This window comes from Haliaeetus leucocephalus, unplaced genomic scaffold (assembly GCF_000737465.1).
Source record: "Haliaeetus leucocephalus isolate CR32 unplaced genomic scaffold, Haliaeetus_leucocephalus-4.0 Scaffold184, whole genome shotgun sequence".
NCBI lineage: Eukaryota > Metazoa > Chordata > Aves > Accipitriformes > Accipitridae > Haliaeetus > Haliaeetus leucocephalus.
This window is the reverse complement of record NW_010972620.1, coordinates 11,868,587-11,885,950: the sequence shown is the minus strand read 5'-3', so window position 1 is coordinate 11,885,950 and position 17,364 is coordinate 11,868,587. Positions and strand designations below refer to the sequence as shown.

Here is a 17,364-nt window from a genome sequence, read left to right as displayed (position 1 = left end):
TCTTGTTTCCTTGGACTCATTTTTCCATGTCCTGTATTCTTAGAACTCTTATCTTTGGGAATAAGCACCAGCCTACTGAATAGAAGATTACGCTTTTCTACAGTAAGAAGATGCTCTCTGTATGTGCCCCTTCAATAAATTTCAGTTCCTTAGAGGTAACTTAAGTTCCATACCTTGCAGTTACCATGGTAATGACCAGAATACACATTTATGCAAAGCATTTTGGCACAAAAAGCTCTCTTGATCAGCTTTAACTTGCACACGAATTTCTTTGTTTTCCCCTAGTTTTTAATTTCATTTCTTCTTTTCAAAGGTAATCATATTTCAGATAAGATTGTCCTTCTTCAGCCAGTTCTATTTAAAGGAGGATATGGTTATGCACTGACATTCCAATTACACTGCTAATCCTGCACTGAAAGTGATTCTTTTCAGTGAGATGGAAGGGATTCAGGAATTTCTCTGTGGTCTATAACACCACTGGATGTGAATATTTAATGATCTTAAAACATTTAGCCTTAGAACAACCCTGTGCTCCCTTCACAGGTAGAAAATTTAGAGCAAGTTGAGACCCACAAATCAGGTACCTGAAACCAGGAAGGACAATCTTCAGCATGCACATCTAACTCCATAGTGTGCAAAGTCTTTAGCCATCATAGGTTGGTGCTAGTAAAGTTTCCAGCCACATAAAGTCTTGCTTATGCATATGACTAGCTCTGTTCCTGTCTCAGCAGAGCTGAACAATGCAGCACCTTTCTCACCGAAGACTACTCAAGAGCTCTTAAATGGCATTCTTTGCTTGAGACACCCTAACTGGCAAACTTAATCACAGTACATTAATTTTACACCCATTCTTTCAAAATCAAAAATATATAGCTAGAGCAGAAAGAACTGCTCTTTTCCTCCTCTTTCTATAATATTTTTGTATCTACAGCTCCTACCCAAGATGTGGTGCATAGCTCTAGGACCTCCTTAGTTTAACAGGATTCAAATCCAAATTTCGGACTTCCAACGGTAGTAGTCTAACTTCTAGGCTACTGGCTAGTATAGAACGGGCTTTGCCTTTCTCGCTGAAGAATTACTGCCCTACAGAAAGGAATTCACAAGCAGCTTCACGTATGACACTTATAAGGGAGAACGAAGATCTGAGCCTTACCAAGTCTTACATGGAAGCTTTTATTTCATAAACCGCATAGGAGGTGCTGGGAGATGTGATCCAAGTGATCATGCCACTCAGTGACTGGCCCCTAGGATATGATTCTGTTTCACTCCCTAACTTTTCTGTCTCCTGGTTCTTGTGTCCCTAAGCCTATTCTTCACACTTCAACATGCTGAACTGACGATTTCATCCCCTGGCATCCATAGCCTCATGGCTATCATACTTTCCTGGAAAGTAGGGGCTATGAGACTGAAATTTTTCAGACTGAGGGTACAGAACCAATGCCTCCCACACACGGGGAGTGGTCCAGCTACAGTTGTGTCTCCTTCTGTCTCATTCCCTACATGAAAGGAATAAGCCTCCTTCTGCCCTTTAAAGGAAAGAAATCTGAGACCCCAACTCTGGGAGATGGAAGGGGCTGATTACATCATCCCCTGGCTCACTCAAGCACCTTTCTGGCTAGTGTACTGGTGGCTCTGATTAATCCTATTCTGCTGTTCCTAACACAACTTTTGCCTTGCATGAACGATTTTGCCATAATCTCAAGACTCTGGATTCTACATCAACAGCCAGCATTCAGTGACACCCAGAATCAGATTCGTGAGTAATCTAAACAGTCTGTAGATACAACCTCATTCACACAGGAAATCTGTGAAGAAGCCATGCACTCTTCCAGCACTCTAACATCAGTTTTCTTTATAAATCATAAAGACTGCATAGCACATACGCAAGTGAGACTGTCTATACAAAATCATCTCTGAAATAGGTATGCAGGTTTAAAAGGGAGTTTTAGATTTTTATATTCCAGATAAAAATAAATATCTTACCTTCTCTGAAAACACATTTTTTGTGTAATTACTTTGCCTTAAAGGGGATATGAAGGTTCTTCCAGCTATCTATCACAGAAAATGGGTCCATTTCCATAGCATTATTTCCTGCTGCTTAAAATTAGCCTGGGACACCTCATTTAGAGGGAGAAGGTGATTCGAATGAAGTTATTTTAGAACCACCCTTTTTGGTTAATTATGAAGGCTAAAAATTAACTCAGTCTATTATTTCACTTGAGTAAGGATGTTTCAGTGAAATTTGTTTGTGAAAGTTTTAGGGATAATTACAGTAAGAAAGGTGGAGGTTCACTGGCTTTGACACCACATTTCAGTGATTAGGTCAGAAAATGCTTGCACTTGGAATATTCCCTAGGCACTCAGGAAACAAAGTGCAAACTACATTGCTGGAGGGTAAGGCTGTGTTTTGAATTGTCGCAGATGAAAAGATACCTGTGCTATAGCAACACTAATGGTGTTACACATGGAGTATAACTAATATTTTAGTGCTGCTTGAAGCAGTAATATTTTCACAAATATATTTTTAAACCCTAATACCAGTTTTTTTTCCAGAACTGAAAAAAAAAAGAAAAAAAGGAGAAAGAGACAAAAACTTAGACTTGAGGGACACACAAGCCCAAACTAGCTATATAAACATACCTTTCATTAGGCTGAATAATTTAAAGAATTGCTATATTCCATATACAGGAGAAAAGGAGTGCTGTTCGCCCCACCACTGCTTATACAAGCTACAGGAACTGTTCAAATATGTGAGCTTTCTGGGAAACCCATTAGTAGGTCTGACCTCCCTCTGTCCAAGCTTTGGTACCCTGAATATTAATTCACAGAGTAATCCTCTCAGGGTTATCACAGGAGGAGACAGGCAGTGGGACTCACAGAATTTTGAAAAACGTTGCTGTCAGTAGGCAAGAAAGGGTCTGTGGTGGGGTACAATGTTCTGGGAGTGAACATGTGTTCAGCCTCTATTACCAGCATCTGTTAGCCCTCCCTAATTATATCAGACAATTTCTACCAGGAACCAGAGGACTGTGTGTGTCTTGTGTGTCCTGTATCTTTCCTGTATTTTAACTGCTGATGATACTGTCTGTTGAGGTAGCATAGTGTCAGGTAAATAAATAACTTTATGAAACTGATTAGAAGGCATTTGTGAATGGATCCATTCAGTTTCTGTAAGTGTGCGTGTTTCTCAGCAGCTCAGGATCTGGCCCTATACCATAGCAAGAAACAGCTGTCACTGATAATACATATTATGAAGATACCCCTGTAGTTTACGTATTACTCATAACAGATTATTAATAAGTCATTTATCTCAATCAATTTTTCATTATTGCTATTAATACTGCATTGTTACCATGCAATCTGCAAAGTAAATAACCAGACAATGACTGTAACAGCAGATGGTTATTTGTGATCATGTAATTACATGGCCATGACTGCCCTACAAACTAATCTGCTACCCTCACTTGCAAACTGCAGATAAAGACAATGGTAATATGGTGATATTTCAATTTGCTAGAACTCACAGATTAATTATGACACTATACCCTAGGTATTGTGAGATACTTAGAATAATCTAGTAGACAACTGTGTCATTTAAATGAATACCATGTAATATACATACTTTGCATGTAGAATGTTACAGGTGCTTACAGATCTACATGTGCTGTTTATTGATGGTCAAGCACAAATATACACAAAAGGCTTCCAAAGCATCTCACTGAAAATTAGAGTGATGACTCTTACACTAGTTATGCAAGTTTGGCAATGACTCTGTTGTTGGCTGGTGACTCTTGCTGTTTACACCCATTCAAGCCAATCAGAAGAACCAGATTAGTGAGAGGTAAAGTATCTGGGAGGCTGTTGGCTTAATGAAGTGCTTTACTACAGGTAAATACCAACAACATTCATGAGATCTGGAGCACTTCTACAAAATCCAAGAGGAAGAAATATTTAAGACAAATTGCAACAAGCCTTCATCAGGCATTACAGAAGATGTCTGAAATGACTCTCTTTACACACTGTACAGACTCAGCCTCTATATTCAAAGCACCTGAAGCCATGTTCTCTCTGTGCATCTCATGGCATCTTATCTCCAGAAAGGATGAAGCAAGAGATGTGAAGTAGTCCAGCAGTGCAAACAAGGGTCCATAAATAGCAAGTGTACTGGTCTGCTTTGTCTCCTTAGCTTGAGTTGTAATTAAAAGACATAATCGTACTATAAACATTAAGCTGCCAAAGTGTATATTTAGGCATCACCCAGTGAAGCCAGGGCCACCCTCAGTAAAAGGTATATGTATTATAAAAGTGCAGCAGTAACTTTAGTTCCACACGTTCAATCCAAAGATCAGAAAGGACAGAAATATTTGGGAATCATAGTTTTCAACTATCCTGTTGAACAGAGAAATAGTATGATTTTCAGTTTTTTTTAAAATAAGGAAATCTGAGCTGCAGAGAAGTTAATGCATTGGTCAGCCTCTCACAGAAACTCGGGTGACAACCAAACACTGAACACTCCCAGTGCTGGCCTTGAAAAGACATGCTTATAAAGATGACTTATTCTGAAGAACTTAAGATCCAGGAACAATATTGGAAAAGACAGAACTATCAATATTATGTTAAAAGATACAGTTTCAGGTTTTCATTCTATTAGTAAGAATTACTAAGGCAGATACTTACAGCTTGACATATAATTGGGTATTTAATGCGATTGATGCCACCAGCAAAAACAGCAAATGTAAGAGCAGTATGGAAACAAAAGTTGAGAAGCATGTGCCATCCTTTTCTGCTTATTCGGATTGTGCTGTTGAAAAAATGCATTTTAAAATTAAAACCCAACATATCTATTATGAAAATTATGATTTGGAAAAAATGCTTAATATGAGAGAATTAAATTCTTTTATTCTTGAACACCTACTTAGCAATCTACCTAAAGGACAGAGTCTGATTTATACAACATTGAAATCAATGATAAAAAGGTAAAATCAATGGTGAAAATCATAAAGAGTCTACTGACAAGGGTCTACTGACTTAAAGTTTCCTCCATCAAATTAAGCATTTAAAGTAGAGTAATAAAAGCAAAAGGCTTATTGCATAGCTTCAGATATGCAGAACTTGAACAAGACATCTCTAAAGAATTAAATGGAAGCTGAAGATCAGAAGTCATTGCATTAGTTCACTTAATTAATATTTAGCAGCTTCTACAGTACAATACATTCCTAGTCTTTTAAATTGCTAATGGTCTTTAACAGAAGTAGGTAGTTAAAATGGCATTTATATAAATCTTTCATACAAAGGAAAACACAAGTTTTCTAAACCCAAGAAGATTTAGAAGTCAAAGAAAGTTTCTTTTATCCAATGATAGTTACCAGTCTTTCAGCCAAATTTGATCTTAGAAGCCAATACCATCAGTGTATTGCTCTCCAAAGTGCTGCTCAATTGGAATTTGCCAGAAAGCAATTTGATAGTGCTCATGGTTTTATATTGAATTGTCAAGTTAGAAATCTTAGGAACAGTGTGTAGACCATTTAGACATACAACTCAGCAAAGATACAGCTTGGGAACAGCTTGAGAAAGGCTGACAAACTTTTTTTGATTCCTCTGGTGTAAATCACATTGCTGATATTACTATCCAACAATAATTCAGATCATTTTAATTTCTCTTTTCAGTGCAGGTTAGAAAAATTGAAGTACCTCAGTATAATGCTGACCATTTCACACAAGTGCTTAAAATTGAATTCTTACCTGTGATGGACAATGTAGGTGATAATGGAAGCAAACAGGCACAACAACATAACTGCAGTACATGCATATACCACAGGGTGCAGAAACTCCCCTGGGTACTGGGGGAAAGACAGCACTGTCTTAAAATCCTATGGAGAAAGCAAAATGATTTAACATTGTTAGGCATGTGTGAAACTCTGAGACTTCATTTCAATATGTCTTGTCGTTTCTAGCTGTTCCCTTTCAAGAGCAGGAAAATAAGATGATGAACTTTTTATGTAGGTAGAGTTCATAAATTTACAATAACATCAGACTGCTCTTTCCTCATCTGCATACACTTTGCAAGACAGAAATTAACCTTTTTGTACAAGCAGACATATCCTCGTTAAAAAAAGGTCTGAAAAAATACACAGAATATTACATTTTCCAGGCATTAGCAATATCTGTTCCTTCTGATAACATGAACTTTATGTGTGTATTTTACTAGGATATTAAGTACAAAATATCAAATTACCATAAAGGTCTCTAAATGGCATATGCATGGCTGCAGAAGAACCACTCAAAGAAACAAAAGCCATGAGAATACACCCAAAATATTGACTGACTCACTCCTATATTCAAATATAATTCCCAGTTGATACACCTCCTCTGACCCATTGACCTTTACACTTAGTTGCAAATACTCTACTACCTATATCAATTCAAAAGCAGCTTGACAGCTTTATTAACAGGAGAGTAAAGATCCATGCATTCCTTTTGGACCTGCTAGTGCCTACTGTGACACAGTTCTTCACGAAAAACATAATGAAAAACTATTAATAACTTTGTAAAATTAACCATATCAAATTCCCATTCTAAATTACTGGATCTCCCATGTAAGAAATAATAGGAGAGCTAAATCTGCAGGTGTGATTGATGGACAGAAAAAGGAGCCCATTACAGAAAACAGTATGTCTTCAGACTATCTGAATTAAACCAAACATTAGAGGTTCACTGTAATACATTAAGCCACATCTGTTTGTGGCACTACATTTCTGCAAACAAGTACTACGAATTACACACATAAACTATCACCCGACTGCAAATAAAGTGTCGTCTACATGCCAGTTTCCATGTGCAGTGGCATTAACTGTGCACACAAAAGTGAATATACATCCCACCATAGAAAAAGCTAAAACCTGAAAAAGTAGTGAATATGAAAATCCAGCAAACTTTAACACTGAAACTACTGGCATACATTTAAAAGACTTTTTTCTTATTTGTCAGTTTTAGGTTCCCCTAGAAGAAGATTCAATACATTATTTTCCTGAGGTGAAATCTCCCCTTTGGAGACTGGGACTGTAATGTTAATACATTTTTTTAATTGCATTTGCATGCAGAGAGCTGATTTCCAGCACCATTATTTATGTGTATGAACTTGTCCAGCTAATGTTCATGAGTTTATGCAATTATTAAATCAGGGGGGAAGGTACTGTCCGTTTACCTTCCAGAAAGGTCCTTACAAGCGACAGATGCCCTAGTAGTCATTATTTTTCTTCATACTAGCTTTAAATTTCCTAAGTTTGACTGTACCAGTTCCTCCAGATGCATATTAATGTCAGTTCTAGAACAGCGCAGCTTACAACATATATAAAAAAGACCATCAAAATGAACAAATAACGTATGAACAATGATGGCAAATATTTGTCATCACATCCAATTTCTCTTCAAGTACTTCCTCAGCTTGCATGTGTACCTCAGTTAAATCTGCTCAGTCACCACTTGTCCCACACACGTCTTCTCTCAGCCCTGCCCAGTTCACCAAGACTCAAAATCAGAGGTGGAGTCATTTGTCACAGAGGTACCGTTATGCTGTCTCCTAACATCTCTTGCTACTCTTCCCTCAACCATGAGTGGAATGGAAGAGGAAAAGAACTCTGTCATCTGATGTGGCAGCTTTTTAATGTGACAGACCTATGCTCCTGATACCCTCTCTTGATTTTGGGTTTTTTTTTTCAGTGTGCCTGAATATACATTCAGGATATACTGAATTCACAAATTTCAAATAATTCTTTAAAAGCCTATTGGCTCAGAACTGCCACTGACACTCCACTTAAACACCCTTTTTTTGACCATTTTTTTTCTTCCATGCCCTTATTTGCATCATCTCCCCATTAATTCTTTTACAGAGTGAATTTCTTGAGGTAGACTATTATTTAGCAGAAATGTTCAGTACAATTTTGGCTCATATTACTAGCGTAGTAATGTAAACCCTGGACAATTTAAATAGAAATACTCTGCTGAAAATGATAACATATTTACTTCTAGCTCTTACTCGTATAATCATATTTTGGTATACCAATGGTACACTTTGTCATAATTTTATGTACACAGTTGCTTCATTTCTGTGCATTAAGAATACTGTTACTATAACTAACATAGTAGTAACAGTGCAGTTATTTAAAGAAATAAGTATCTTGGATATTTCTGAAAACAAACAAACAAACAAAAAACACCAACCCAAAAAACCCTCTGAAAAGTTAACAAAGTTGTGAAAAAGGAAACACAGTGAAGCTACACAATTATGTAGCAACAAATGAAAGTGATTTTACTTAAGGTAGCATCATTCAGTGTACTAAAGAACTAGCTTTTAATAGTGTGAGTGCAAGAATCAACCAATCACTATGTTTGAACATCAGTATAAAAGCAAATGCCATATGTCCTACAGGAATACAGCCATTTTGCCTGCAGAAGAATCAAGAGCAATCAGCATCTTAAAGTGAATTCCATTATAAAAAAAAAATCACTTTTTTATTATTATCTCTTTTCTAATCTTGTACAGTAAATAAGTGGTAAAACTTTTGAGTATCATAATGCATTATTGCCAATGTAGAATATCCTTTTTAAGAGTTTTGTATATTGAAAACTGATTTCATTATAGATATATAATAAATCTATCTTGTCTGCTTTTTGATGATAATTAAACCTTATTGATCTGTCAACCTCCCCTGAGTGATCCTCTGGGGAAGACAGCATGCAGAAAACAGTTACTTTTTTAATGCTGTACGCAAAGCAGCATAATTGTATGGTATAATTTTTAAAGGGTGGGTTTGATTTTATTTCCTAGAGGGGATTCAAATGATGATGATATTGGAAAATGGCAGGAATTATTTACAGGAAAATGAATACACACAAGCCTTTGACCATTACAAACTGCTGTCTACAACTACAAGGCCAGTAAAATGTTGTCTAATGAGAATTTGTCATTCATTCACCCTTCTAAGAAGGTGTGAAACCAGCTTCTTTCAGCTGTAAATGCCACCATAGTACATAAAGCAAAATAGAAATTAGTGATGGAAATTAGTGAATAGAAAAGACTTTTTATCAGCTCTTTCATCCAACAATCAGAATTATAAAAACATCAGAGTGGAAATGGGACCATTTTACTTGAGACTTCATTCCAAAAATCGACTGAAACAGAAACATCTATACTGATCAGTTAAAACTCAATATGAAAGTATAAAGAGGTATAGATGATTTACATACCAAAGGCAGCCCTGAGACATTTAATAGCAGATGCTGAGAAAGCTGAGGGGAAGTTACAGTGAACTAATACTAAATATCTGGTACTTCCACAAAATCACAGCTGCTAAAAACAAGCTAGTTTGTGTTGTAAATTTTTGTAATCCATCTACTTATATTGGCAAATAAAACATTTATTTTTAATATATTGCTTGTAATAGTATGATGTTAGAAAGTATAGTCTAACTGGTTCCTGTGTTTAAAGCAGGACATCTGAAACTGTGTTCCCGGAGGAAGTAATACCCAAACACCACAGAGACTTGGAAACACAAGTGCATTTGAACAATCAGTTATGGCAAGATTTAGGTTACTATTTGTATTTAGAGTCCTCCTACTTAAACAAAACAAAACTTAAAAATTAGGTGCCAAATATTAGGATGTTTAGGAGCACCAGAATATGGAAATTACCCATAGAGTTGGGTCTCTATGGAGAGCCAAAAACACTGCAATGCACATTGACTGGAGCAGTTGATGTTCTGGAGGGAAGGGCTGCTATTTGGCCAGATTTCAACAGGCTGGAGGAATGGGCTTACTGGAACCTCACGAAGTTCAATGAAGAGAAGTAAAAAGTTTCCTGTCTCTGGGACAGAGTAATCCTGACTGCAACTGACTGGGAAAAACCTTTGCAGAAAAGGATCAGAGGGCCCTGGTGTACGCTGAATGGAAAGCAAGGCAGTGTGCCCTTGTGGCACATAAGGTGAACAACATATTGGGCCATATTAGCAAGAGTGCAGGCAGCAGCCTGAGGGAAGTGATTATTCCCTTCTATTGACCACTTGTGAGACCAAATCTCGACTAGCGTGTCCAGTTTGGGGCACTTCAGTACAAGAAAGACATTGATGAATTGGAAGAAGCCCAGTAGAAGCCACTAAGACAATAAGATGGGTCAAGACCTAGATTCTAGGTCTTTAACTTACATCTCCTGTCTCCAAGAGTTGGCCCATTTTACTGAGCTCCTTTATAGTCTGGATCCCCTTTACCCTTTGGTTGAAGCTGCACTACAAAGAATGCAAGATCCACTAAGCCAGTAAAAAGCAAGAGCAAATACCAAGAGCGAGCTTGAGCCAGAGGCTTGATTTGTTATAAAGTTAGTGCATTTTGAGGAAGACAAACCTGGAGTTTTGTCCCCAGTACCAAGACAGTTTATACATTTTACAGAACAAATAATACATGTTATTAAGTATAATTTAATAAAAAGTAGATGTAATCCAGGGAGAAAGGACTACAAGCCAGATCTTGCTCTTATGAGTACTCTAATTCCAAGGCTTTATGCAAAAGCTTGGCACATTCAGGAATATTCTGAAAAAAGCAACCTTTTCTGGGAAGCTGGACTCAATACCGTCCATATGGGTTAAGCATTCTCTGTTTAGGTGAGCAGTACATGCCAGCTGTGGACTTAGGTGAAGAGTATGTGCCTCCTTGCCAGGCCTCTGAATGACAGCAGAGCTTAGAAATTGAGCTCTTCACACTGGGAAGCATCTACGCATGTGCAGAGGAATCTAATTCCAGGGAATTTTGCAGTTCCCACTACAACAAATGTTAATTTTGCAGATAGCAGGTAAACTTTCTGGATCACTTTCATAGTCTTTGGTGCTTAAACTCTGCTAAAGTCTATTTTGTAGGTGTAAAATCAGGTGTTTAAACACAAAAAAAATTTTGAAAAGTTCATTCTTAAACCTCTCTTTATTAGCAGTCTGATTTTTTTAAAGTCCTGAACCACGTTTCCACAGCCTATTACGAGAAAACCTTGTGTTCTCTATGGGGAAAATGTCAAATACTGTAACTATGTCAACCTTCTAAATCACATCTGTATAATACTTCCCTGACTCATTAATTAATTTCTCAAAAGGCTTAGACAGGCTGTTTAATTTGGAGAAGACCTGAAACACAGTCATTTAGAAGACTGTTTTCAGAAGTGAACTTCATGAATAGGCCTAAGAAATTCTGCAGTTGTCTCAAGTCACACTGAAAATATTGAAAATGTAGCTTTTGTGGTACTGTCATCCTACCAATTTGGAAATACTTAAAAGATTCAGGGAATGCTTGTAAAACAACAGGAGAAAAATCCTGTAACTCTTAGCATGATCCGTTCCTAGTATCTTGCCTTTCCTCAATTTCTCATTCACACAGTTTTCCAAGGTTTGCTTCCAGGATAGTTTCAAATTTGCTCTGTTTTTGTCAGCTCAGTCTCCTCAGCCCTAATTATCTCAAATAGCTATCCACTGAATGTACGCTACTTTTGCAAATGACTCCTTACACTCACAAAGAAAAAAAATAATCCAACAAAACCCCACCTATGTTGTTTGGAATAATGCAATACATTGTGACAAACCAGGAAAGGAGTTGGTTATGATATATGTTCATTTAATCTATCTTCAGGATTACAATTAAAAATGCTAACAATATTTATTAATCCATTTTATGTTAATTGAGAAGTAGCATACTTAGATTTAAGAACTTTAGTAGTGTTTATTCGGCAGATTTGAGGAAATTACTATTGACAAAGCCATCTGAGGGGGGAAAGGAAATGCTGTATACAATTACAGTAATATCCATCACTACTGAATTGCCATTCTGTTCTAAGAAAAATGAAAGGAAGAGCAAAGGACAATGTATGGCCAAACATTTTTAGCAAATTTTGAAATTCAGTGCTGCTGTTGGATATTTTTGTTATCTCCTGAAGAGTTTTTACTCAGATACACCATGGCTACAGAGCACTAGATTGGTCATAACATACACAAACATTGTCCTGAAAAATTATAATATTGATATACAGCTCAGTTCACAAAAGAGAACAACTACATAGTATTTATACAACAAATAATTAGATATAACAAAGCTCCAGAATATATAAGTTCATAATTTTACTCTAAAACAGAAAGTATATTGCAGAGGTTCATAGTTCAAGACCCTAGAGGGCTTTGGCCACCTCCAAAAGAAACTAGAGCATGATTGTCTCTTTTCCTCCTACAGATAACAGAAGAAAAGACAAAAGAGGGGACTGGTCTAAACACACAGTGTATGAACGGAAAGGCAGGAATATAACTCGGGAGCTTAGTTCATAGGTTTTTAGTCTCACCCCTAGGACACACCATCCAAAAGTTGACTAGAAAAAGATAATGCTGTATTATGTCTGACACTACTACTTTACTTCCATGCACTGGCCCAACCCAGAGCAGAGTGAAAGCATGAGAGTGCATAAGAGAAGGAGCTTGTACCTCCTTTCCAAGCCAGCCTCCAAACTGTAATCTCTCTCTCACTGACATCACTGGAAGAACTGTCACAGAGAGAAATCAAATGGCTCTACATGAATCCTCTCACTTGAAGTATGCTCATGCTTATTAATTATCAATCGTAGCTGATAAATCCTTGATTGCTGCCTTTCTAAAAAAGGACTCTACAAAACCTTTATTTTAACCCTTTTACAGTACCTAGGCAGAAACAATTTTTATAAAAGCAGTTCAGGGAACTTTGTCTTACTATTTAAAAAGATGACAAATCAGAATATGTGCCATACTAGCTATAAAATGGACATTTGTATTAACTGAGGCTTCTATTTCATCTTGTTCCACAGCAGGACATACATTACTGTGATGGTAATGTAAACCTTCATCACTGTTGCTTTATTGCTGCTCTTCAGTTTACAGATGCTACTTCAGTTTTCTGCTATTACCCCAAAACATAATAATCAATTATGAATTTTTATGGTTTAATAGATTAGAGAATTATAGATTAATAACATGTATGCTGATATTGTAGCTAATTTCATTGGCTACATACCATACGCTAGCTATTTTGAATTTGCTGTCACTTTGTTAGTATTTTAAAATATATTAGGCACTCAGGTGTGAATTAAGAAGATACACATAGGCACTTTATATTGTTCATATTATAAATTAATAGCTAAGCAGAACTATGAAATATTTTTCATTTCTGGTATGAGAATTGAACTGTCCAGAAAAGCGTAGTCTCTATCAAATAAAACAATCCCTGACTTTATGCCACAAAACACTGATTAAGAAATAACACTTGAATGAAAATGGTTGCACATAACGAAGCTACAAAAGTTTTCCAATAGCTGTTTAGAAAGACACTGTTTGAAGACATATCTCTGTGTGTGTATAGATATATATATTAAAATTACTTAAGGTCAGGCATCTTCTTTCCTAAAAGTGACTGTGAAACATGAGCTAAGGAACCTATCACATTGTTTGCTACCATATCAATTGCAAAGCAATGGTGAGCCTAAAATTCTATTTACTTTCTTGCACAGATAAAAATGGAAGATGCACACAGGAAAAAAAGCAAAGTTGAATTACCATAACAAAACAAACCCAAGACCTAAACCTGAATTACATACCAGATGCAAAAGCTGCAGTAAAATGTGCCTCAGTTGCCTTTATGGTGTAGAAAAACCAATCTGCTACGCCTTATCAGATATAAATGTGCATTTGGCTTTACAAACTAAAAATTCATCATAGCCCTCGTGTCAGTATACAATTTTTGCAAATAAAATGAAACCATGGAGTTGGTTGTGTGCAAGCAATTAGTTAACATTTAGTAACTACTCAAAGTTTAAGAAGAATAGGCTGAACCCAAGCAGTTGAAGGAGGAGGAAGCCATTTTGGGTGTGGCACCTGCAAAGTCAACAGGTGCTTTCTTTAATGAATTTGGAAGAATATCCTGAAAGCAAAATTATGTTTCACATTCAGGGAAACAAGCGGCTGGGGGAAAAAAGGGAACTCATAGAAACTGTAGAAAATCTGGTATATTTGATGTCGTCAAATCTTAGGAACAGCTCTTAAATTCTGAACAATTCTGGACTGGGTGAAAAATTTTCACGTAACTCTGAGGGAAATCAGTTCTTACGAAGTGGACGATAATATCTGCATTTAACTCGTGGGTGCCACAGCCTTGTGCTATGATTGGCTGCCATCTGGGCTCCATCTGACAGCAGCAGATTGGTATTCTCTGCACACGTCCTCGCAATTCCTGTCGCCTATGTTTGCTGTCCCTTACACATACACACAATACATTATTTACTCAACTATAAACATTTCTGTAATGTACACAAGCAGCATCTACAGTGCAATCATGCACCACCATTCAGGATCAATCTGGTATTAATAGTACACATCTGGCTAATCTTTTTACAAATGGTTTATAATAAATATTTTTAATGGTGCAAACATTTTCTCATCTATATATGTTAGAATTCTCTCATTTTTTGTTTGCTTTCCTTTATTCCCTGAATAATAACAGGTCATTGCTGCCTGCATAATATTTGTGCTTTCATGAAGGTAACTTTCTGCTAAGCAGGATAGTTAAATAACTGCAATGGGAACTGTAAGTGTGACTGAGAACAGACCAAAGCAGGCTGATACGTTAGCACTGCACAGAAATATTTTTCTTCACGAACAGCAATTTCATAAGAAGGCTATCAGCATTGGTATACAAACTAAAACTCCTACAGAATCAACAAGGGCAGTATTGTCCTTACTTAAAAGAGCAGAAGATGTTATTCCTCTCCATTTATTAAATGATTCAACATTGCGGTATGCCTGCAACTAATTAGTATGATCAACACAGTGCAGGGCAGGAACAAAAGCAGACCAGCCTCTGAGATGTGCTGATGTAAAAGCACACAGGAGTATACATTTTTAAACCCTGTCCTATAATTTATAACCATTACATACTAATTGTTCCTTAATGGAACTTTCATTTGTAAGACTGAATTTAATGTCATTTCTGATTAGGCCTGTCTCTGGATATTAAAACTGACCACCAGGTTTATTCACTTACTAGCAGTTAAATAACTTACTTTAAGACTGTCTTTTCCTAAACATTATAGAAACCAGAAGGTCAGTTACTGACAAGTAAGAATGATACAGATGCACATAAAAAGAACATATATGTATGGCAAAAGAGAGAGAGAGAAAAAAAAAAGGTATATTTGCTAAGTCATATACTTACCATTAGCACTGCAAAGTTACTGAAGTGTGTACTCTGAATGGTGGTAATATTGCCTGCAGAACTAATTATGTGGCACCCTTCTCCCCACCAGCCTCCATGTCCATCTAGAAGGTCAAAATCCCAGAAGGCTGCAATGGGGTCTATACCCCGTGCAAAGTGCCTCAACCCTATAGTAAGAGGGCTGGTGAGGTTTCCAAAACTGCACCCATCTGCAAAAGCAACAAACTGAATCAGAGCGATGGAGTGGAAAACCCTTTACTGATGAATGCTGTGTAAAAAGATCAGATACACTAAACTATGGGGAAAAAAGCAATAGACGTACTCTTAACGGTCAAAATCAAAGGTAGTGCTCACATTCAGAAAAGTTTGCAATAGTATAAATAAATCTGAACATTTCAATCCCATAAAGTGTCTGAATGATCTAATCATCCTTCACAAAGCAGATTTTTTATTGTTTCAGATTCTTCAGTTAGGACCAGTGTTGCACTATTGCCCATGTAACTGCATAACGGCTCAGTTTCATGGTATGATTAATACCTGAGTCAATTCTGCACTTTCAAAGTCACATTTAAACATTTAAAAAATGTTAATAGAAATGAGAGCACTATTCAGTATCAAATAAAATTAGTAAAATTGCCTGGGTGAATAATTAATCAAAATAATGACTCACTAGCACATACAATATATCACATTTAGACAAAAGCCTTTAACAACACCTGTTTTACATCCATCGTATCAGAAAGTATACTGGTGAGTATTGATACATGCAACAGGGCACTACTCCCACTCCAAAAGCCTTAATTTTATCAGTGTCTAGGACGTTAACATTGCAATTTTCATTGTAAAGAGTAAACCAAGGTTCTTTCCTATAGAACCGTGCTTTAAGAAACAAGCATCTGTAACAACATTGTCAACAAACAGTACTCCAAAATTTGCATTCTAGTCATACAGCAAGTGCATTTCTTTATTTGCAGGATAATTTGAATAAAATAATGCCGATAGGAACAATTGCAAACATTTGTACTAAAGAAAAAGACTGCTTCCAGCCTCTCAGCACACTGTATACTCTACTCCTCTATTCTCTACATAATCAAGTATACTGTAGCTTTTAGATTAAAGGAAATAATGCATAACAACTCCTCACCTATTTTAGCAAAAACAGCTGGTGTGGCAACCGTCCTACGTTTCCCATCATCTGCAAGATTTGATGAGTTTCCTGTGCTAGGAAAGAGTTTTCCATTCCGAAAGACAATAAACTGTAGCTTGCAAGTGGAGTTATCAACAGATTGCCAGGCTGAAGACTGAGAGAAGACAGACTGTGGCAAATGAACTGAAGCTACTGCTACAGCATTCTGTACAATGAGAAAAAAAAAGAAACATTTAAAATGCAAATCACAACAGGGTTGCTTTCATGATGTTTTAAACTCCTGTACAAGAAATGTATGCTGCCTTCCTTTTCCAACAGACTGGAAGCAACCAAAGAAGCACGAGCTGTAACCATGGGAATAGGATTGGTACAGTGCATATTAAAAGGGAAAACGTTTTGATTGAATGTGAGAGCCTATATGGTCAAGCTCCCTGCTGCAGAGGTGAGAATGGTTCTTACCGTGCCTGCTAGAGGGTCCATCAACACTGCAGATCTGATTTAAAGAGACAACCTCTACCAGGTTTTCTCCTTCACTTAAAACAGAATCAGACAACTTACATTAAAACATTTCTCCAAAAGGGTAATTAAAGAGTATAAAAATAATTTTATTAATACAAAAAATTACATCAGCAGAGAACTGCAAGTGCAGTAAACAACACATTTTATGAATATGTTTTTCTTGTTTCATATAAGGAAAATCAGTTAACTCTGTGGTTTAGTAATGCAGGATTAAAAAATATTACAAGCACTAATGTAAAACAAGAAAACAAGACAGTACTAGGAGAAAATGAATGAAGACTGTCAGATCACTATAATGGCTTTGAGTTGTAAGTGTGTTATACACCCTTTTACAAGCAGATAATTCCCTTACAGCAGAGCTATAAAATACACTGAACATTATGTTCTGAGGACCTCACTCATCAAGCATTTTTTTCCTGCCAAAGTAGCAACCTAATCATTAA

At 36.7% G+C, this 17,364-nt stretch overlaps 1 protein-coding gene across 1 annotated transcript in view; it reads right to left on the bottom strand.

Annotated features, from left to right (window-relative positions):
* Positions 1-16,609, bottom strand: part of GPR123 (G protein-coupled receptor 123) — a 49,933-nt gene extending 33,324 nt beyond the window's left edge. The window contains exons 1-4 of the mRNA XM_010564900.1: positions 16,400-16,609; positions 15,256-15,464; positions 5,743-5,870; positions 4,678-4,801 (exon numbers count right to left, since the gene is read on the bottom strand). Coding sequence (XP_010563202.1) covers positions 4,678-4,801; positions 5,743-5,870; positions 15,256-15,258 — 255 coding nt within the window. The 5' untranslated portion in view covers positions 15,259-15,464; positions 16,400-16,609. The remainder of the gene's footprint in view (positions 1-4,677; positions 4,802-5,742; positions 5,871-15,255; positions 15,465-16,399) is intronic.
* Between the last annotated feature and the right edge of the window lie 755 nt (positions 16,610-17,364).